Below are 21726 nucleotides of genomic sequence, written 5' to 3'. Positions count from 1 at the left end.
GTGTGTGTGTGTATGTGTGTGTGTGTATGTGTGTGTGTGTGTGTGTGTGTGTGTGTGTGTGTGTGTGTGTGTGTGTGTGTGTGTGTGTGTGTGTGTGTGTGTGTGTGTGTGTGTGTGTGTGTGTGTATGTGTGGCTTTTATGGATGTCAGAGAAAACCTGTGGAAGCCCATCCTTTTTTTCCCATGGGATCAAACTCAGGTCGTCAGCCTTAGGGCTTTGTGTATTTCTGTGTGGTATGTCCTCTGTGCACATGTGTGGCCCCCATATCACATGCAGAGGCTGGAGCAGGTGCCCCTATCTACTTGCTCCCTGTTTTACTGTCTGGAGAGAGGGCCTCTCTCTGAACCTAAAATACAGGAGTTGTTTTGTTTTGTTTTGTTTTGTTTTTTTCGAGACAGGGTTTCTCTATGTAGCCCTGGCTGTCCTGGAACTCACTCTGTAGACCAGGCTGGCCACGAACTCAGAAATCCGCCTGCCTTTGCCTCCCGAGGGCTGGGATTAAAGGCGTTAAAACACAGGAGTTCCAGGCACATGCAGTAATGCTGTAGGTTGTGTGTGCACACTCATGTGTGCACGCCCATGTGTGCATGCGAGTCTGCCTGCTTGCGATTTTCAGGTCCTTACCCTGGCAGGGAAAATGCTTTTTATTCAATCTCCCCTGCCACAATGCTTGTGTTTTTAAGTCACGAAACTTGTATTTTGTATGTGGCACAGCTCTTGATTAAAAAAGAAATCCCCCAAAGTTCACAGAGGCGAAAGCCAAGGCTCAGAGTAATGCCAGGGGAGTGGGCAGTTTGAGTCTGTAGGGTGTGGCCGTCCTCAATTGACGATAAAAAACAAACACTGGCTTCTGCTCCCATGGGCTGAGCCAGGCAGCAATGATGGAGTGGGGCACCTGGGTCCTAAACAGTGACCCACAACTAGATGCCTACCAAGTAAGACTTGCCCTGTGATCTACAGCCCTCAGGGTGCCAGGCAAGGGAGGGGCTTTTTTCCTAGTCTTGTGACTCCTCTTGCTACTCCTGTAGTCCTGGTCTCTTTTTCTCCTCCTGATAGTTTCCCCCCCCCCTCTAGTCCAGGCTGGCCTTGAACCATGATCTTCCTGTCTCAGCCTCTTAAGTACTGAGACAGCATACCTGCCTGGCTACTCTGTTTTGTGTGATTTTTAAGGTGCATACTCTGCCCCAGAGTCTATCTTCCTCCTTAGTCACCTTTTCTAAGTCTCCTGCAGTGATGGAAGGGACCTTGGGCTTGGTGTCCAGGGGAAAGATTTTCATTTTTTTTGCTGTTTTAGGGATGGGACTGAGGGTCTGGAACATGCTGGAAGCTCTCCATCACTGAACTATACCCCAGTTCTCCCTCCCCGCCTCTTAAATATTTGTTTATTTATTTATTGTATGTGACTAACACCATCCCTGACACACCAGAAGAGGGCATCGGATCCCATTACAGATGGTCGTGAGCCACCATGTGTTTGATGGGAATTAAACTCAGGACCTCTGGAAGAGCAGTCAGTGCTCTTAACAGCTGAGCCATCTCCCTCTTCCCCCCACCCCCGCCCTAGTTGTCTTATTTTAAGAGATACCAAGCTGGACAAGGCTACTCTGTAGCCTAGGCTAATCTTGAACTTGTGATTTTCCTGCCTCAGCTTGCCAAGGGACTAGGATAACAGCACTTAGGATCTCTCAGCTCCGGCTCTTTGTCTCAGAAAGTCTGACGGCTCCTCTCCAGTGCCTGCTTCCTTTCTGTGCCCTCATCTGCCTCCTGCCTTCTCTGGATCTCCTCTCCTTCACAGTCCACATCCACTTGGGAGGGATCCTGTCAGAGTCTCAGGCTAAGCTGCCAGTCTGACTTCACTTGGATTATGTGGCCGGCTATGGTATGGAGTAGGTTGGAGTGTGTCCCCTATGAACGGAAGTTTCCTGAAAATGTCAAACTTGTGCTGGAGAGTTACAGATGAACAGGACTGGGGAGAGTTGGAATGCTGCAGATCAACAGCCCAAATTATCCTGTGCTGTGTTCAGTTCTGTCTGGCCACATCACTCACCTCCTCCGTGACACTTGATTTAATGTCATTTTGATTACCCGATAAAGCCTTGGCATTTATTATATTTTGTTTGTTTTAAATTTTATGTGTATGTTTTTGTTTTTGTTATTTTTTTAAATTATATGTAAGTACACTGTAGCTGTCTTCAGACGCACCAGAAGAGGTCATCAGATCTCATTATGGATGGTTGTGAGCCACCATGTGGTTGCTGGGATTTGAACTTCGGACCTTCGGAAGAGCAGTCGGGTGCTCTTACCCACTGAGCCATCTCACCAGCCCCGTGTATAGGTATTTTGCATGTATGTATGTCTGTCCACACAGAGGCCAGAAGAAAGCACTAGATCCCCTGGGACTGGGGCTACAGAAGTTGTGAGTCAGTACGTGGTTGCTGGGAATTGAAACCTAGTCTCTGGAAGAGCAGCCAGTGCCCTAAAGGCTGGGCGCTCTCTCCAGCCACAGTCCGATGGTTTATCATGCATGGTTGTTGGGTGTTCTCTGTTGTGGTGTGAGGGTGGAATGACTCCCAGATGTTTGCACACTTGGTGGCCAGCTGGTGGCGCTCTTTGGGTAGGTTGTGGAACTTTTTCAAGCTGGACCCTTTTAGAGAAGGTAGGCTGCTGGGGTTGGGTAGCTCTCAGCTTCCTGGCTGGGGATGTGATTGGCCCAGGCTTCTGCTCCTGTGATCCTGTCTCCCTACCTTGCAGGGGATTGTATCCATCTGAAATTGTGAACCAAAGTTAACCCCGTCTCCTCCAAGTTCTTGTCTTGGGGTCATTTACCATGGTGACAAGGACAGCTGTAAGGCTGCCTCCCATTGTGTCCAAGTGGTTCCTGGGTGTCCATGTCACAGGTCAGCCCCTTCGCTAGCACTCAACCTACTATGCCCTTTATCATTGCTCTTTTCAGTTTACACTGCATCTGAGAGCCTCATTATGCCAATGCCACCTAGAAGAGCTGTGAGCTCTCTGAAGACTGCAGGGTGAAGGTGTTGGAGACTACTCCACAGCTGGCAGCAGCCTCATGGAAGAGCCCAAGACAACACATGAATTCCTGGCTTGGAAGGGATCTTCCAGGGTTGGCTGTGAATGTACCGCAGAGGTGACCACTCAGCCAGCCCCTTGCCCCTTTATATTTCTACCAGCATGAAAGACAGACCTAAGACCATGAGAGGAGGTGACCTCAGACAGAGACCTGGAGTGGCCAGCAGAGCATGGTGGCCATGCCTTTAATCTCAGAAGGCATAGGCAGGTGGACCTCTGCCAGTCGAGTCCAGCTGTGAGTTCTAAGATAGCCAGAGCTACACAGAGACCGAGACAAATAAATGAGCAATAGCAGCAAGGACAACCTGATTCAAAGTCCAGCTGGATGTGGTGGCCATGTCTTTAATGCCAGCACTCAAGAAGCAACACCAGTCACATCTCTGTGAGGGTTTTGTTGTTGTTTTGTTTTTTTGAGATAGGGTTTCTTTGTGTAGCTCTGGAACTTGCTCTGTAGACCAGGCTGGCCTCAAACTCACAGAAATCTGCCTGCTTTTTTCTCTGTAATACTGAGAGTAAAGGCATACAGCACCACTGTCTGGTGGATCTCTGTGAGTTAAGGCTAGCCTGGGGGTACAAGATCGAGCTCCAAGCCATCTAGGGCTGCAGAGTAAGAGCCTGTCAGAGAGAGAGAGAGAGAGAGAGAGAGAGAGAGAGAGAGAGAGAGAGAGAGAGAGGCAGGCAGACAGACAGAGACACAGAGAGACAGAGACAGACAGACAGACAGACAGACAGACAGAGACAGAAAGAAAGAAAAAAAGAAAGAAAGAAAGAAAGAAAGAAAGAAAGAAAGAAAGAAAGAAAGAAAGAAAGAAAGAAAGAAAGAAAGAAAGAGATTCTACCAGTTAACATAGAATGTGAAACTGTCAGGAAGAAACAAAGAGGGGAGGGAGCCGGATAGATTGCTCAGTGGTTATGCACACTTAAAGCTCCTGCAAAGGACCCAGTTTTGGTTCCTAGCACCTATACTGGGCAACGCACAACTACCTGTAACTCCAATTCCTCAGGCACCTGACTTCCTCTGACACTAGGCACACATATGGTGTACAGGCCTACATTCAAGCACCAATTCATACACATAAAATAACAATAAGTGGATCTTTTTAAAAATGTTTAAAAAATAAAGCAATACAAAAGAGAGGGAAGGGGATGTTCAGTTGGTAGAGTGCCTGCCTGGTGCACACCAAGTCCTGGTCCATTCCTCCCTAGGACTTTATAAACAGCGTGTGGTTGTGCACACTTGTGATCCCAACACTTGAAGTTCAAAGTCAACCTTAACTACACAGCAAATTCAAGCTCAGCTCGGACTATGTGAATTCCTGTCTGGAAAACAAACAAACAAATGATACTAAGAAGACACAAAACAAAAAGATGCTAAAAGATACTAAAACACAAATTCAAATGAGAAGAAACTGGTTGGAAACAAATGGTCACTTGGTATCTTTGCTGGTTTTGTTTAGTATTTGCTAATTCAAAGGGCATTTTTTTAAGGGTTTCTCTATTTCTCTGTGTAGCCCTGGCTGTCTTGGAACTCACTCTGTAGACCAGCTGGCCTTAAACTCACAGAGATCTGCCTGCCTCTGCTTCCCAAGTGCTGGAACTAAAGGTGTGCACCATCACTGCGCTGCTCCTATCCCTAAAAGTCTTTTGTCAGCACTGAAATAAACCAGCAACAGAACTGAAAACCATGAGAGAACTGCATAGCCCGCTTAGCTGGAGGCGAAAAGCATCAAGAAATGATGAAATCGCTCATTCAGAAGACGCGAAGGGTCCTAGAGATCATATCAACCTTTAAAAAGAGGGGGCAGATGCCACTCCCAGCACTTGGGAAGCAGGGGCAGGCAGATCTTTGAGTTCGAGGCCAGCCTGGTCTACAGAGCAAGTGCCAAGACAGCCAGGGCTACACAGAGAAATCCTGTCCCCCAAAATCAAAAAAATAATTAATTAATTTAAAAAATAAAAAGGAGAGGGAGGGAATGTCAGGAAGTAGATAAGAGAGGGATAGAGGGTGCTCTGAAGACGGAGCCTGAGGAGTGAAACTCTCCTCAGCTGCCCACACGAGTCTCTCCTCTCCTTTTACTCTCTTTTCTAATCTCCACATAAACAAAATTCTGTCTCAAAGAAAGGTAACAGATCCTAGAGAGGAGAAGGCTCTGACCTTAGCTGAGCTGTCTGGCTGAAAAATTTGATTATAGAGTCTCTTGAGAGCAACCAGGACTCTTGGAGATTTTTTAAAAATTACATTTATTCCAGTGTGTGTGTGTGTTGGGGGCAGGTTGTGTATGCCACATCGTACACATGGATGGGTGAAAACAGCTCTTAACAACTGAACTCAGGTCATAGGTTAGCCAGAATTGGATGCAAGTGCTTTTACTCACTGGGCCATCTCGCCATCCTGTCTCTTCTTCATAAAGCACCTGGTCCCAGCTAGTTCATGACAGTATTAAAAGTTAGGCTAACGCAGGCCCTAACGTCCCTCTTCCCACTGGGTTGTCTCCATGGACTAGGAGACATCATTCCGGTGTGACATGGGTCAGCTCAGCAGGGCCCCGTGTGATTCCTTCTCCTTGCTGCGTTCATTCCCACCTCTCAGGGCTTTTGCACACAGGCTGCTCTCAGCCTGGGGGTCCTTTCCCTTCTGTGTCCACACACCTCATGGTACCACCTACATCAGAGACTGGAGTGGTCTTTTTTTTTTTGTACGTGTAAACCTCTCATCCCTTTGGTTGGAGGGGTGTCTGGCACACCTGATCTGTGCACTAAATCTTTTCCCAGATGCAAGAATGAAGAACTAGTTAAGAACAGCGGTCCCCATGACAACCGACCAGGGAGGGTTCTGGTCTTCTGCTTCCCCCTCCAAAGCATCATCTATTCCCCCACCCCACCCCACCCCCTCAGGTCGGCGGCTTGCCTTACCCTTGGCAATTTTGATATCAAGGGCGGTTCGGATCAGAGCCATCAGGGTGGAGTTGAAGTGAACTGTGTTGTCATCTGCTACCGGCAGGTCCATCCGCAGGAGTCTCTATAGGAAACCCCGGGTGAAGACAGTCATTCTTAGGCTCTACCAGTACCTTGTAAGCCAAGTTCACCTGACCCAGGAAGCCCCAGGAAGAACTCTGAAGTTGGGGCAACTCCCTCTATGATCACCGAAGTCAGCGCAGAATCTCTCATTTCCCCTGCATGGAGCTGCAAATGAATCCAGGGCTTTCTACGCTGCTGTCCCTACCTTGCCATCCTTTCTTTTTTTGAAGACAAAGTCTTCCTCCTGCCTTGGCTTCCTGAGTAGCTGGGACGCCAGGACCTGCCACCATTTTTAGCCCAATTATTTGTTTGTTTTTGTTTTGAACACTGCCTGTGGGACCTGAGGTCCAGGGGTCCGGAGTTCCTTCCCCAGGTTCTTGCCCTGCCTCAGAGTTCTTCTCGGAGGCTCCCTCTCACGTCCACCCAAAGAGAAAGAGCAGAAGGCAGATGTCAGCAGCATGTGCGTGCAGCAGCCTCGAGGTGGGGTCCACGGCCACAGCCGCCGCTCCCCGCCCCCACCCCCTGCTCGGCCCAGAACGGGCAGATGGTAGGCACCCAGCCGCACCATTCCATCCTCAGAAGCGGCAGGCACCTCCCCACGCAGGCCCTGGTGGACATGCAGCGAGGCCTACACAGAGCGGTACAAACGGGCACATGCAGACGGAATCTCGAGACTCATTCATAGCTCCGTGGGAAGTGACTGTCGGGGCTTGCCGGATCATGGCTGTCTGTGCAGTAGCAGGGAAAGGGGGCGAGGGGCATTCCTGAGGCCCAGGAAAGGAATTCTGTGTCCCAGACAGGGGTTCTGTCTTGCTTGGTGGCTTGGGGAGGGGGAAATGTTGGGCTTCGATGTGCCATTGGCTTGGGGAGATGTTAAGGGCAAGTCTGGGGCTCACCAGGGGATTCAGAGAGTGGGAGCCAGTAAGCCAGGGGTAGGGTAGGAAGTGGGATGTTGGAATAGGGCAGTGACTGAGGCAATGAACAGAAAGGAGGGCAGTGTGCACACTTGGGCCGGTGTGCACTGCACAAAGGGCTCTTTGCTAGGAAACCACAGACTGCGCAGCAGGAAAGTGTATTCTCTGTAGCACACTTTCCCAGCAGTGTTCTGAAAACACTCTACTTTAAATGTACACAAAGGTGCCTCAGGGAGCACGTTGGTTTCCAGAGATCAGGATGGGGCTGGGGGCTGGGGGCTGGGGGTGGGGGCACGGACGGACAAGAGGGACACTTGTGGGGAGAGGCTGAAATCTGAGAGGGAAACTGCCACATCATTGGGGTAGTACGGGAGGGAGAAGGGGACATAGGTGGGGGGGAAGGCTGGGCTACGGAGTCACTTCTGGGGCATGGGGTTTGAAGGTCATCCCTGGCCATCTCGAGGATGAACTGAGGGAGCAGATGTCCTCCAGGGCCGGGGGAGATTCCAGGACAGAAGTCTAGAGGAGCAGCAATCTCCTCGCTCCCTCAGCTGGCATACGCCCCTCCCACCCCCAGGCCCCTCCAAGGCAGCGTGCAAGGCCTGATTGGTGCACCACGTTCGGGGTTGGGGCGGCTGCAGCCCTCCTGCTTGCTCTGAAACAATGGAGTGGAGAGGTATGTTGGGGCATCTTGGGTAGATGGGTGGCATGATTCAGGGCTGGGAAGACAACTTCAGGGCGGGGTTGGGGGGAGGGGAAGGGGAAACTCAGCTGTGAGAGGTGTCAGATCTCCAGGGCCCTAAGTCAGAGGTCAGCTTCAGATGTGGGTGGGGAGGCCAGGGCCTAGGGCTCAAGGCACAGAACACAGTCTGGCCTGGGCCTGGGGAGGGGCGGGGCATGTTTTTGGATGGGCAGAGACATACAATTTGGCTTCCCAAGGGTGGTCATGTGGGTACTAGGGGGATTGTAGTGCTCCCTCCCCCTCCCCGTGGCTTGTCGGCCATAATGGAGTCTCAAAACACGCAGACACTCATCAGAAAGGACACAGCGCGCTGCTGAGAGTCGAGGGACGCTCATGACTCAGTTACTCGAGAAAAGAAAAAAAGAAAAAAAAGAAGAGGAATGTTGGCAGAAGACTCGTTGGGTGTTGTAGTCACCACCGAAAAATCCCCAGCTCTGGGACATCGGTGTTGGCAAAGATAGACTACCTTGTAAGCCACTCTGGCCGGGCACTTCTTCCCCAGACCCAGGGGCGGGGACATGTGTCTCAGCATCTGATACATGTCCGGGTAAGGCATGCGACCCCTGGCAGCACCAAAAACAAAAAACAGGACGGGTGGGTGGGGCAGAGAACAAAAAAGGGTGAGGGGAAAGGCGGAGAAGAAACAGAAAAAGAAGAAAAAAAAAGAAAAAAGAAAAAAGAAAAAAAAAACCACACGAGCCGAAAAAATAGAGAAAGAGGCAGAGGACAATAAAATGGATATATTAAATAAATGGAAAAGAGGAGAAAAATGGAAGAAAAGGTAATTAAAAATGATTATTTCACTGCTTACAAGCAGGCAGAGAGAGAGAGAAAAGAGAAACAGTCAGATTCCACTTGGGCTCCAAGCTGTGGCTCAGCTAGGTGCAGAGCTGCAGGGTCTTACTGTTTAGGGGCCGAGTGTCTGGTTTGGCTGAGGCTGGTCTCTGAGGGGGCCTGGGTGAGGAGCTAGGGCAGGGCATGGCCGTTGGGAAGAGGGCTGGAGGCTTCAGGAGTGGGGAGTGGGGAGGAGGGAGTTGGGAGAGGGAAATGCAAAATTACAACTCCCCCAAGGGATGCATCTGATTTGGGGGTGTCATTGAGACCACGGGATGGCAGCTGCAGCTACGAGCAAGCACAGGTGTTCAGAAGGAACAGGGAGGCGTGTCCCATGCGTCGTGGAGTCTGCATGGCCGCATTCTGGAGGCTAAGAGTTTGCTAGTTTAATGCAAGAGAGAGAGAGAGATGGCTCTGTTTTTGAGAAATATATATATATGAAATATATATATGGAAGACCCCAAGCCACACTCATTCAACCGATGCTAGCAGGTTTTAGTGGAAATCAAACCTTGCAAGCAACCCTATGAGGACATTTCTTGCCTAAGCCGAGAGGGGGCGATATTACTCGCAATAAACTGTACATGTCCTTATAGTGAATGCGGCCGCTGAAAGGAGAAGAGAGGGGTTAGTGGAGGTCCTGGGTTGGTCCCCATGAAAAGGGCTTCCCAAGCACAGTGAGACCAGGGAGATGAGGCTGAGACCTCCTCATTTGAAGGAGTGGGAACCTGGGACGGTAAAGGCTTGGATGCATTTACAGACGTTTATGCACCTGCCCTTAGGGACAGAGGTTTTTATGGGGCATGGGCGCTGGAGGTTCTAGGCAGTGGCCTTTCTACCCAGGGCTCCTTTGTGCATCTATTTCCTTTCTCATTTACATAGGCTACACTGATGTGGGTGGGTATGTGGCCTAGAGGAAGGGACAGCATCCCACCGTAGTGACCTAAAATCAAAAAGGAAAAGTTAAAAAAGGCCCCCAAACCAGTCCCAGCAACATGCCTTGCCCGAGCCTCTCCAACTCATGAGGGCTGGGGCTGCTGCCATCGGAGAGACAGACCGATAGCTCTCTGCATTTTCTTGTGGGTCTCTCCTCCACAGCTGAGACCAATGGAAGCAGAGCACAGACCACTGGGGACCCCACCCACCAACACTCCTTCATCCCTGTGCCCAGAATGAGCTAGAATCTTTGTTCTGCCACTTTGGAGGTACTGCCTCGGTACACTCCACGGAGTCTAAGAGGTGTGTGATCTCCTGTGAGTTAGTGCACGGTGTGCTGGGAGTCTCTGTGAGATAGGGAAACTCAATCTTGCCTTCATCAGTAGGATGCAAGCTCCCCTCCCTCGGTCCTGTGTGATCTGCCTGTGGGACCTCCCTGAGGGACGTGCCTGAAGGCTTTTATTTTATTTTTCCAGGTGTGGGAGATGGGACTAAGGGCCTCAAATAGGCTAGGCAAGAGTCTGCCACCCAGCCACATTCTTAGACCTTGACATTTTTTATTTTAATAAGAAATGTACTGTTTACGTATGTACATGTGTGTGGGTGCCTACAGAGGCCAGAAGAGGTCATAAGATCCCCTGGGGCTGGACTCTAAGACACTGAACCCAGGTTCTCTGCAAGGGCTTCAAGTGTTTTTCACCACGGAGCTGTATCTCCAGACCCATTTTTAAATTAAGAAATTACACTCTGTGTGTGTGTGTGTGTGTGTGTGTGTGTGTGTGTGTGTGTGAGAGAGAGAGAGAGAGAGAGAGAGAGAGAGAACAATGTGTGGGAGTGGCTTCTCATCATGTGCGTGGATGCTGGTGATTGGACTCAGGTCGGCAGGCTAGGCAGCAAGTGCCTTTACACACTGAGCCATCTTGCTTGCCCAAAAATTTTATTTGGAAGTGGGGGCTAATGGCCCTCAAACTCCTGATCTTTCTGCCTCAGTTTTCTAAAAGCTGGGTTTGTAGTTGTATACCACCATGCTTGCCTCTTTTTGTATGCAGCTGCTTCTTCTTCTTCTTCTTCTTCTTCTTCTTCTTCTTCTTCTTCTTCTTCTTCTTCTTCTTCTTCTTCTTCTTCTTCTTCTTCTTCTTCTTCTTCTTCTTCTTCTTCTTCTTCTTCTCATCAGCATTGGGTTTTGAAACAGAGTTTCTATGTGTAGCCCTGACTATCCTGAAACTCTCTGTGTGCCACATGCCCAGCTTTTTATTTGAAACAGTCTCATATATTATGTAGTTTTGGCTGGCCTAGAAAGCACTGTGTAGATTATGTTGGCCTCAAATTCAAAGATCCATCTGCCTCTGCCTCCTGTTTTCTGGGATGAAAGCTGTGTGCCACCATGCCTGGTTTGCTTTGATTGTTTTTAAAACAAAATCACTTGTTGCCCAGGATGGCCTTTCACTCCTGATTCTTCTGCGTCAGCCTTTTGAGTGCTGGGATTGCTCACATGTGTCAAGATGTTTGGGCCTGCTCTAAGGTTTGAACTTGATTCTGCCACTCTGACCCTAGGGCATGTGCCAAGGTGGGCCAGTGTTGCGCCTGTACTCCCTGGTGAATAAAGCCCAGGGGTCCTTAATGTAGGCTATCACCCAGAGGCCTAACCATAAGAGACCAGAGGAGTTGTGGGGGTCGGGGATCCTAGAAAATCTTCATAGTTGACTACCTCCATCTAGAAAGGCTTGGGCTTGGACAAAGGGTGGAAAGTGCCCGACCTTGGGTAGTGAGAAAGTCATGACTCTTACCCTGGATTCACTCATGAGAAAGTCATGATTTCTACCCTGGACTCACTCATGAGGTCCCTGCTGAGATCCTAGGACTCAGTGTTCCACACCTATGACCTGATTTCATTCTTGTCCCCGTTTCAGGAGGAGGTGACAATACAGCCAGAAGATCTGAGACAGTTCCTTACCAGGCAGCAGGGTCATACTCTGCCCAGACACGCACGTATTCATCCAAGTGATGGGGGCCCAGGATGGAAGAATCTCGGGTGAGGTACTCGAAGTTGTCCATGATGACAGCGACAAAGAGATTCAGCATCTGGGGGCCAATGGGAGTAGAGAGGAGACCGTAGGGGTAGGGGCAGGAACAGGGACACGGAGACCCAAGGGAAAGAGGAAGAGACCAGATGAAAGGAAACAGACATAAAAGATACCCATTCACAAGGCCAATGAGAGTGGAAGCTAATGACAAAGCAGGGAGAGATGGATGGACACACACAGAGGCAAAGCCTGAGAGAAGGCACAGTCAGAGGTAAGGGCTTTGTGAGGTGGGTGGTGGTGGTGGTGGTGGGGCAAAGCCAGCGCCTGCTATGGTCCAAATTCTCCCACCATGGCCAAATTCAGATTCTCTGCAGGAGGCAGTGTTTGCTACTGGCTCAGAGTAAGGGAGTGGCAGTGTTCCTTAAGATCCTATACTGCGCAGACCACAGCCACCATCCAGATGTCACCACATGGGAGACAATGTCAGTGGCAGGGGGTGAGCAAGTCTTCTACTCCAGTCCCATTTTCTAGGGATTCATTGGCTTGAATCAGTGCCAGGGGTGAAGACATGGCCCTCCGCGTGTGCAGACTCACCAGAAACGAGCACAGGAAGATGAACGAGACAAAGTAGAAGTACGCGAACTCGTTGCCGCAGTCTGCCGTGAGGATCCCAGAGTTCTTATCGCACGGCTTCCCGCTGAGGCAGGAGAGCATGATGTTGTGCCACGCTTCTCCTGTGGCGCTCCTGAGGATACGCAGCGTCAGTGACCTGGGCTCTGGCCCCAGATGGACACTACTGCCTCCCTAGAGGGGTAAGGACTGAGGCTCTGGGCTAGCCAGTCACGGGTGGGCTCAAGGCCCAGAGGACTATCTTCTTTCCCTAGGTGCTCAAAGTGCCATGTTCAAGCCTGGTTATGCCTTAAATGTCCTCGGGGAGGCATCAGTGAGGTACCTCGGTACAAGGCTTGCTCACCTGAATTTGATCCTTGGGACCCACATTATAAAAAGGGGAGAAGTGACTCCCACAAGTTGTCCTTGATCTCTGCCTATGTGCCATGACAGGTGCACCCACACCCACTAAAACTCTATGCATGTAAGAAAAATAAAGCAAGCACTGAAGTGGTGGGGCTGGGATGTCTGGGGACACCTGTGTGATTCAAAAACTTTCTTCTCTCCATGGTCCCATCTCATAATGCTCTGTCTCCAGGCTGCTGCTTCTGGTGTGTCAGACTCAAGCATATCAGGCATGGTCCTGCCTCAGGGAGTCTGCTCTGGCTATGTGTTCTGCCTAGATGTCCCTCCCAGGATCTCTCTCTTTTACAGGGTCTTATTATGTAGCCTAGGCTGGTCTCAAGTTCTTAGTCCTCCTGCCTGCATCTTCTGTGTGCCAAGACTGCAGGTGAGCACCACCAGCCTGTTTCCCTCTTTCTCTGAGCCTTGTCTTATTCACTTTAACAGTCTCAGTAATTAGCTAACCAGCGGTGTTCCTCTAGAGACTGTAAGCTCTACAGGGCAGTGTTTGTATTTTTCCTCTGCCACATTCTTAGCTATAGTCTAGTTCCCACGAGACATGTGGGACATGCTAACTATTCAGCCAAGTGTCTGTTGGCTCAAGAAACATCCTACATGCAGCCAGGATTAAGAACCAGACATCTAGCTAGACCTGGTGGCACATGACTTTAATCCTAGCGCTTGGACAGCAGAGGCAGGCAGAGCTTGAGTTTGAGGCTAATCTGTCTACAGAGCGATTTCCAGAACACTCAGGACTACACAGAGAAAACCTGACTCAAAAACAAAGAAACAAAAAAACCCAAACCAAACCAACCAACCAACCAAACAAACATAAAAGCCAAAAAAACCCCAAACATCTGACTCCACAGGTCTCATTTCCTTAAATGTGGAAGAAACTTTTTCTAAATCAGAAGTTGGCTGGGCAAGGCATTTATCTTTACTGAACTGTGGTCTTTGTGCCAACTAGCCAGTCACATCAGATTGTGAAGCCAAGCTCCGACCAATGGGATGCTGTCACTACCTATGGCAGGGATAAAAGACAGAAGCCATCTTGGTCCCAGTGTGCTTGATAGACTGGTTTGGGTTTTGGCTCATACTTTGTACAAAAAAGAATTGTCTTGCCAGGTGTGGTGGCGCTTGCCTTTAATCCCAGTACACGGGAGTCAGAGGCAGGCGGATTTCTGAGTTCGAGGCCAGCCTAGTCTACAAAGTGAGTTCCACGACATCCAGGGCTACACAGAGAAACCCTGTCTCAACAAACAAACAAACAAACAAACAAATGAATTGTCTTGTCCAGCTGCGTTTGCATTGCTGGTGTGTTCCTTTGTGGAACACGGAGTGTTCTTTGTTTCTAACAATTGGGGGGCTTGTCTGGAATTTCAAACCCGTCTGGGGGAGTGTTCAGACTCCCTTCCTTGGGAGACACATCTGGTGTGTTGTGGTGGCTCCCAAAGGGTCTCAGGTAAGACTAGAAGGGGCCCAGGAAAAGTACACATCACAGTTGGCCGTCGTCGTTGGGACACTAGGGTTTGTACCCCTAAGTGGCTCTAAAGGACTCTCAATTTGGATGTGAGAAAATCTCCTCCTTAGGGGTGTGGGTGGAGATGAGGACAAGAATGGGAAACAAGCAGGTCAGACTGAGCTCCAAGAAAAAGACAGGAAACACAGTCCCAGACCAGGAACCTGGTTTTTGCTGCCCCCCCCCCTTACTCCATTCACTATACTCCTACCCTGGTGGACTGGGGAGAGATGAACCTCCGTTTAGCTTGCTTTCTGCCACTCCCTCTGGGCAGGGATTCTCCCTTCTTCACTCTCCACATGGTCCCTAGAGAACCTGGGAGGTCATGGATTGGGGTTGGGGGAAGGAAGGAAAACAGTCACATTGTATACTTAGAGCTGATACTTCTGTAGGCCCCATGACCCCAGGTGGCTGCTTTTCTAACTGGGTAAAAGTGCCGCACAGGACTACCAGGGTTTTAAATCAGGATTAACTATTTGAATACATTGTTTTGTTTCACTTTTGGTTTTCAAGAAAGGATTTCTCTGGGTAGCCCAGGCTGTTCTGGAAGTGGTTCTGTAGATCTGGCTTCAAACTTACAAAGATCCACCTGCCACTGTCTCCTGAGTGCTGAGATTAAAGGTGGGCACCACTAGGTCCATAATGGTATTGTTGTTATTTGCACTGAGTGTGTAGTTTAGATTGGGCTTTCTTCTTTGAAGGTGGTGTACAGTACCTCCCTCTAAGGCAAACAACTGTCATCTTTTTGAGACTAGCTGTGTCTGGTCATGAAGGGGCGTCAGGGGCTACAGAGGCAGCTCAGCAGCCAAGAGGATTCGCTAAGGACAACCACAATAGGCAGGCTACCCGTGGATAGTGCAGGCCATGGGGGAGGCTTCAGCCCTGTACAGAGAGCCACAGGCAGCTAAGGGATGCTGAGAACATGAGAAAGAGTCTCCTCCAGGCAAGTGCACATCCACAGGTTATCCAACACCACATGCTCTACACCCACACAAGGAAATTATACAGGCTGAGTAGGCGGTACTTACATATATTTATGTAAATAACGACAATTGATGAAAAAAAAAGAGGCCATAAATTTAAAAGAGAGTAAGGAAGGGCATGGGGAGGATTTGAAGGAAGGAGAGGGAATGGGGAAATGATGGGAATATGTTATAATCTCAAGAAGTAACAAAGAAAAAGAGCCTGCTGCTCTTGCAGGACACCAGAGTTTGGTTCTTTGCCCCCACACAGGCAGCCTACAATAACTCCAGTTCTAGGTGGCCTGGAGTGGAATTTTAGAAGAGCCATTGCCCCGAGCATTTACTCTGGAGTGATGGCCACTTAGTCCTTGTAACAATCTTTTGTAAATTATCAGTAATTGTTACTTAGGATTTATGGGGTTGGTCTTCCTTGGGAATTTCAGAGCTTTTGCATGACCTCAGTTGTAAGACACTTCTGACAAACCAGGACTTCCTGTAACGGCTGATAATTGCTTAGGTAATGGTTCCTTCAGACAATTCTTAGATCAGACAAGAGGTTTCGATATGTTGACTTGATAAAAGGCCTTTTGTGTAACAATCAGTAAATGGGCTTCTTCGAGGCTGTTCAGAGTCCAGTCCAGCAGAGGAGGATCTCCTTGCTACAAGGGAGGCCTCAATACATCCTGCAGCGCTCAGTCAGAACACCAACAGGGCTGACTCCTACATTCACCTCTGAGGACTACTGCATACATTTGGCGTACATGTGCACACACACCCACACACAAATAAATAAATAAATAAATAAATCTGGAGTTGCTGACTGTTGATGTTCCTACACAGAGGAGGGCGTGGCAGGGTCACTGGACCCTCGTTGAGTATCCGCCCCTCCTCCCAGTCAGCTGTGTGCAGTTCTGCTCTAACTGTACTTGGCCTTGATATCTTGGGGAGGAACTGGGGTATAAAGGCAGGGAAGACTAAAGAGAAAGCCTGTAGACAGATAAGCCTCAAACTCAAGCTCTGCCTGCCTCTGCCTCCCAAGTGCTGGGATTAAACAGGTCTAGCTAGATGTCTGATTCTTTTTTTTTTTTTTTTTTTTTTTTGGTTTTTCGAGACAGGGTTTCTCTGTGTAGCCCTGGCTGTCCTGGAACTCACTTTGTAGACCAGGCTGGCCTCGAACTCAGAAATCTGCCTGCCTCTGGACCCAAGTGCTGGGATTAAAGGCGTGCGCCACCATGCCCGGCTAGATGTCTGATTCTTAATCCTGGCTGTGTGTAGGATGTTCCTTGAGCCAACAGACACTTGGCTGAGTAGTTAGCATGTCCCACATGTCTCGTGGGAATGGGAACTAGGCTACAGATAAGAATGTGGCAGAGGAAAAATGCAAACACAGTAGTTAAGTTCCCAACTGCTGTATCTGCCCTTCTGGGCAGTCAACAGCCATTCTTGGAGGCCTATATGGGTGTGGATCAAAAGACAATATCCCCTAGATTCCAGGGTACTATGGGTGTCCTGTAACTCTAGGGGAGACACTTGCTCTCTTGTTCAGGGAGGCCACAGAGACTCACCCAGTGACTCTAACCAGTGTCCTGCCTACAAAGAGGAGTCACCATATAGAGTCTCCAGGCTTCCAGTGAAGTCCTGTTCAAGCAAGGCCTCTGACCTGTCCTCACATAGATGGAGCTACCACCAAAGGAGCCAGCGGTCCCTCTTAAACCCGAGTGGACCGTGAGGAGCAGACCCTTCACTGGGCTTGACAGCATTAAAAAAAAAAAAGAAACAAAAAAAGTGATCAATTCTGGCCATCCACATGGTCTTAGCTGTCCAACAAGAAAATATAACAGAAGAGCAAGGGGTTGCACTCAGATGTTGTGCTGACATAATAGCGCACGCCTTTAGTCCCAGCACTCGGAAGGCAGAGGCAGACTGATCTGAGTTCAAAGCCAGCCTTGTCGATGTAGCTAGAGCTACATGGTGAGACCCTGTTTCAAAGAAGGAAGGAAGGAAGGAAGGAAGGAAGGAAGGAAGCAAGCAAGCAAGCAAGCAAGCAATAAAGAAAGAAGGAAAGAGAAAGAGAGAGAGTGCTGCTCAGGCCTTCCTGTTTGCTTTAAATGATTTATTTCTTTTTATTTTGTGTGCATTGGTGTTTTGCTTACGTGTATGTCTGTGAGGGTGGCAGATCCCCTGGAAGTAGAGTTGTGAGCTGCCAGTGAGAGTCTGGGAATTGAACCCAGGCTCTCTGGGAGAGCAGCCAGTGTTCTTAACTGCTGAGCCATCTCTCAAGTTCTCTCTCTTTCTCTCTCTCTCTCTCTCTCTCTCTCTCTCTCTCTCTCTCTCTCTTTCTTTCTTTCTTTCTCTTTCTTTGAGACAGGGAACTTGCTTTGTAGGCCAGGCTGGCCTTGAACTCAGAGATCCACCTGCCTCTGCCTTTGTCTCCTGGGTGCTGGCATTAAAGGTGTTTCCTTTTTCTAGAGCCATCTGGGAGGGACCTCATCCTGTGATTCTAGTCAACCCAACAGCTAATGATACGGTTATACTATAAGATATACTGCCTGAAAATAGACCTGGGGGGTTCATCACTGTTGAACCAGGCCGTGAAGGCCATGAGAGAAGTGAGGATGAGCCCAGTCCCCTGTGTGCCCCGTGATAGATTCTAAGGGACTTGGATCTGGACATGGCTTCTGGTTTCTGATTCCTGCCTAGGTTGATCTCTTCTGCTTTTACTTCTCCCTTACATCTCTTTCCTCACACAAAGGTCCTTTCCCTCCCTACGTCTGACAGTAGAGCTCTCTGGATGGGTAGCCCAAAACTACTACACTTGATACTGTCAATACAGCTGGCAGGAGCCAGATTGGTGGTTGCCACAAAATCACAATAGCATTTAGGGTTAGCTCCTCTGGGGCAGGTAAGAACAGGAGTTTAGGGTAAAAAGACCCCAACATAAACACATTTTCTTTTGTTGTTTTTGTTGGCTAAAAGCCAAAACTATCCTTGTGTTTCTTAGCAGCCCCATCCTTCATTAAAGACTAGTTATGCTGTGCTGGCTAGTCTGATGTCAACTTGACACTAGAGTTATCTGAGAGGAGGGAACCTCTATCGAGAAAATGACTCCATGAGATGCAGCTGTAAAGCATTTTCTTAGCCGGGTGGTGGTGGCACACGCCTTTAATCCCAGCACTTGGGAGGCAGAGGCAGGCAGATTTTTGAGTTTGAGGCCAGCCTGGTCTACAAAGTTCCAGGACAGCCAGGGCTAAAAAAAAAATTAGAAAACAAAAAGCATTTTCTTAATTAGTGATCAGTGGAGTAGGGCCCAGTCCTTTGTGTGTGGTGTCATGCCTGGGCTGGTGGTCCTGGCTTCAATAAGAAAACAGACTGAGCAAGCCAGGGGCAGTGAACCAGTCAGCAGCACCCATCCATGGCCTCTACATCAGCTCCTGCCTCTAGGTTTCTGCCCTGCTTGATTTCCTGTCCTGACTTCCTTCCATGATGGACTACGATCTGGAAGTGTAAACCAAATAAACTCTTCCCTCCCCAACTTGCTTTTTTTTGGTCACGGTGTTTTGTTCAAGCAATGGAAACCCTAACTAAGACATATGTCGAAGTGTCTTGGGGGCTCTAATCTTTGATCAGTTTCCAAAATGGTCCTAGGGTTACCAATTCAGCAGAGAGAATAATAAAGTAGCATTCTTCTGGATAGTTTCATGTCAACTTGATACAAGCTAATGTCCCCTGAGAGGAGGGAACATCAATTTAAGAAAATACCTCCATTACCCCAGGCCTAGAATGACAGACATGGTATGTACTCACTTGTAAGTGGATATTAGCTGTCAAGTGCAGGATAACCATGCTACAACACACAGACTCAGAGAAGCTAAGTAACAAGGAGGGCCGGGGGTGGGGGTGGATACATGAATCTCCCTCCCTGTGAAGGGGGGACAGGATGGATATCGCAGGTGGATGGGGATCAGAGGTAGATAAGGGAACAGGAGGGGTCAGATGTGGGGAGGACAGAGGGAGAAAATACTGGGAGAAGCAACTGGAATGTGGTGGGCATCTCTGGGATGAGCTAGAAATCTAGTGAAAGGAAACTCTGAGGAACTGATGAGGGTGACCCTACCCAAGACTTCTAGCAAAGGGGGATACAGAGCCTGAACTGGCCATCTCCTGTAACCAGGCAAGACTTCCAGTGGAAAGACTGTAACACCAACCCAGCCATAAAACCCATGACCTATCTATATACGAGGTGTGCTGGAATAAAGGGGAGAAATTACAGGAGCAGCCAATAAATCCAGGAGGACCTGGATCAATGACTGGTCCAGCTTGAGACCAATGCCAGAAGAGGGAGCCCACCCCTGACACTGCCTGGAAAGCTAGGAACCAAAGGCTGGACAGCCTTCTAGGATAGAAAATGATTCCTAATGATATTCTGCTATACTCATAGATTGGTGCCTAGCCCAGTTGTTATCAGAGAGGCTTCACCCAGCCAACTGATGGAAACGGAAACCCACGGGCTGACATTAGGCAGAGCCTGGGGAATCCTGCAGAAGATGGAGAGGATTGCAGGAGCCAGAGCGGGTCAAAGACACCACAAGAAGACCCACAGAATCAACCAACCGGGGTTCACAGGGGTTTACAGAGACTCAACTGGCAACTAGGGAGCCTGCATGGGACTGACTAGGCCCTCTGCATGTATGATACAGTTGTGTAGCTTGGTCTTCCTATGGGACTCCTAACAGTGGGAGCAGCAAAGAGTCTCTGACTCTTTGCCTACTTTTGGGACCCTTTTCCTCATACTAGGTTGCCTTGTCTAGCCTTGATATGAGGGGAAGTGCCTAGTGTTACTGCAACTTGATATCCCATATTTAGTTGATATTCTCGAGAGGCTTGCTCTTTACTGAAGGAGTGGATGTGCGGAGGGGAGGTGGTGGGGAGGAGCTGGGAAGAGAGGAGGGAGGAGAAAAGAAAGAAAACAAATATATTTATATAAAAAAAGAAAAAATGCCTTCATAATAGCTATCTGTAGGCCATTTTCTTAATTAGTGATTGATGGAGGAGGGCCCAGTCCATTGTGGATGGTGTTATATCCCTTGACTGGCGGTCCATGGGTCAAAAGCAGAATGGACAAGCCAGAGAGCAAGCCAGTGAGCAACACCTCTCCATGGCCTCTGCATGAGCTCCTGCCTCCAGTGATGAACAGTGATGTGTAAGTGTAAGCTGGGTTAACCCTTTCCTCCCCAAGCTGCTTTGGTCGTGGTGGTTCATCACAGCAATAGTGACCCTAACTAAGATGGCAGCAGCTCCTGTCCTGTTTGGGTTCCTGTCCTGACTTCCTTCAACGATGGCCTCTGACACGAAGCCCTTTCTTCCTCATTCTTGCTTTTGGTCATGGTGTTTCATCACAGCAATGGAGACCCAAACTGAGTTAAGCAGTAAATGCCTGTTGAGACAAAACTCCTGGTCAAGAGAATAGACCTCTTCTCCTCCTCCTCCTCTTCTTTTTTAAAGGCTTATTTATTTATTATATGTAAGTACACTGTAGTTGTCTTCAGACACCCCAGAAGAGAGCATCAGATCTCATTACAGATAGTTGTGAGCCACCATGTGGTTGCTGGGATTTGAACTCAGGATCTTTGGAAGAACAGTCAGTGCTCTTAACTGCTGAGTCATCTCTCCAGCAGCAGCAGCAGCACCACCACCACCACCACCACCAACCACCATCATCATCATCATCTTTTCCTCCTCCTCCTCCTCCTCCTCTTCCTCCTCCTCCTCCTCCTCCTCCTCCTCCTCCTCCTCCTCCTCCTCCTCCTCCTCCTTCTTCTTCTTCTTCTTCTTCTTCTTCTTCTTCTTCTTCTTCTTCTTCTTCTTCTTCTCCCTCTCCCTCTTCTTCTTCTTCTTCCTCTTCCTCCCCCCCCTCCTTTTGTTTTTTTGAGGCAGGGTTTCTCTGTGTAACCCTGGCTGACCTGGAACTCAGAAATCCTCCTGCCTCTGCCTCCCAAGTGCTGGGATTAAAGGCATGCACCACCACTGCCCGGCAACCTTCCTCTTTCTATCTAGGGTGAAAATCTCACATTGCACTTGGGCCAGGTCAATCAAATGGTTAAGGGACTTTCTCTAGAAAGGTGGGCTTACCTTGGACCATGCTTAATCCATAACTTATTATAACAATGGCTTACTGCTATTAGAAACTTCAAATGGTCAATTAATGCTGGCAAAGCTGGGGAGGGAGTATAACAGAGTGGGGATTATAAGACACACTTTCCCCCCTTCTATTAAAAGTAGTTAGCCCAGCAAGAGCTTATGTTTTCTGATTTTTCCTTGTCCCCTTGCACCAACTGGCTAATCACATCAGCTTTTGAAGTGGCTGCCACCAATGGTATGAAATACAGTCAATATCTATGTCAGGGATAAAAGAGAGAAGCTACCTTGGCTAAATCATTTGAGTCTTATTGCGTGCTTTTTATGAAAAGAACTGTCTTGTTTTGTTAGTGTGTCCTTTGCGGGTCAGGGATTATTCTTTGTTTCTAGCATATGTAAGATGGTCTCAGAAGGACTCCCATCTCAAAAGCTGATCAGGAGGATTCAACTAGGTAACACCAGTGACATTCCTTCTAAGCTTGTACTCTGTCCCAGATCCTTGTCCTAAAGAAAGCACTGCTGGGAAGAAGGGACGGAGATTTG

At 48.9% G+C, this 21726-nt stretch overlaps 1 protein-coding gene and 1 long non-coding RNA gene across 36 annotated transcripts in view; one reads left to right on the top strand and one right to left on the bottom strand.

Annotated features, from left to right (window-relative positions):
* Cacna1a (calcium channel, voltage-dependent, P/Q type, alpha 1A subunit) overlaps positions 1–21726 on the bottom strand; it is a 301621-nt gene that overhangs the window by 16353 nt on the left and 263542 nt on the right. For 20 of the 33 annotated variants that reach the window (XR_003947222.1, XR_003947221.1, XM_006530602.3 and 17 more), the window contains 4 exons: positions 12151–12301; positions 11487–11614; positions 9108–9204; positions 6002–6107 (listed from right to left, as the gene is read on the bottom strand). Coding sequence is in view for 26 of the 33 variants with exons in the window: in XM_006530602.3 (XP_006530665.1) it covers positions 6002–6107; positions 9108–9204; positions 11487–11614; positions 12151–12301 (482 nt within the window). In the remaining 7 variants the exon portion in view is untranslated. Of the gene's footprint in view, positions 1–6001; positions 6108–8228; positions 8326–9107; positions 9205–11486; positions 11615–12150; positions 12302–21726 lie in introns of those variants that run through there. The other 13 variants (XM_006530588.4, XM_006530593.4, XM_006530596.4 and 10 more) reach the window with 5 other exon arrangements.
* On the top strand, positions 6592–16767 carry Gm16183. Of its 3 annotated transcripts, XR_003947423.1 has the most exons (3): positions 6624–7696; positions 11443–11827; positions 12075–16767. It is a non-coding gene; the product is annotated as a predicted gene 16183 (long non-coding RNA). The 3 variants fall into 3 exon arrangements; XR_003947421.1 differs by having other exon boundaries at positions 6592–7696; positions 11443–16767; XR_003947422.1 differs by lacking the exon at positions 6624–7696 and adding an exon at positions 8513–8543 and having other exon boundaries at positions 11443–16767.

Source organism: Mus musculus, chromosome 8 (genome assembly GCF_000001635.26).
Source record: "Mus musculus strain C57BL/6J chromosome 8, GRCm38.p6 C57BL/6J".
NCBI classification, from domain to species: domain Eukaryota; kingdom Metazoa; phylum Chordata; class Mammalia; order Rodentia; family Muridae; genus Mus; species Mus musculus.
The sequence above is the reverse complement of the archived record's forward strand: the minus strand, read 5'-3'. Positions and strand labels throughout refer to the sequence as shown.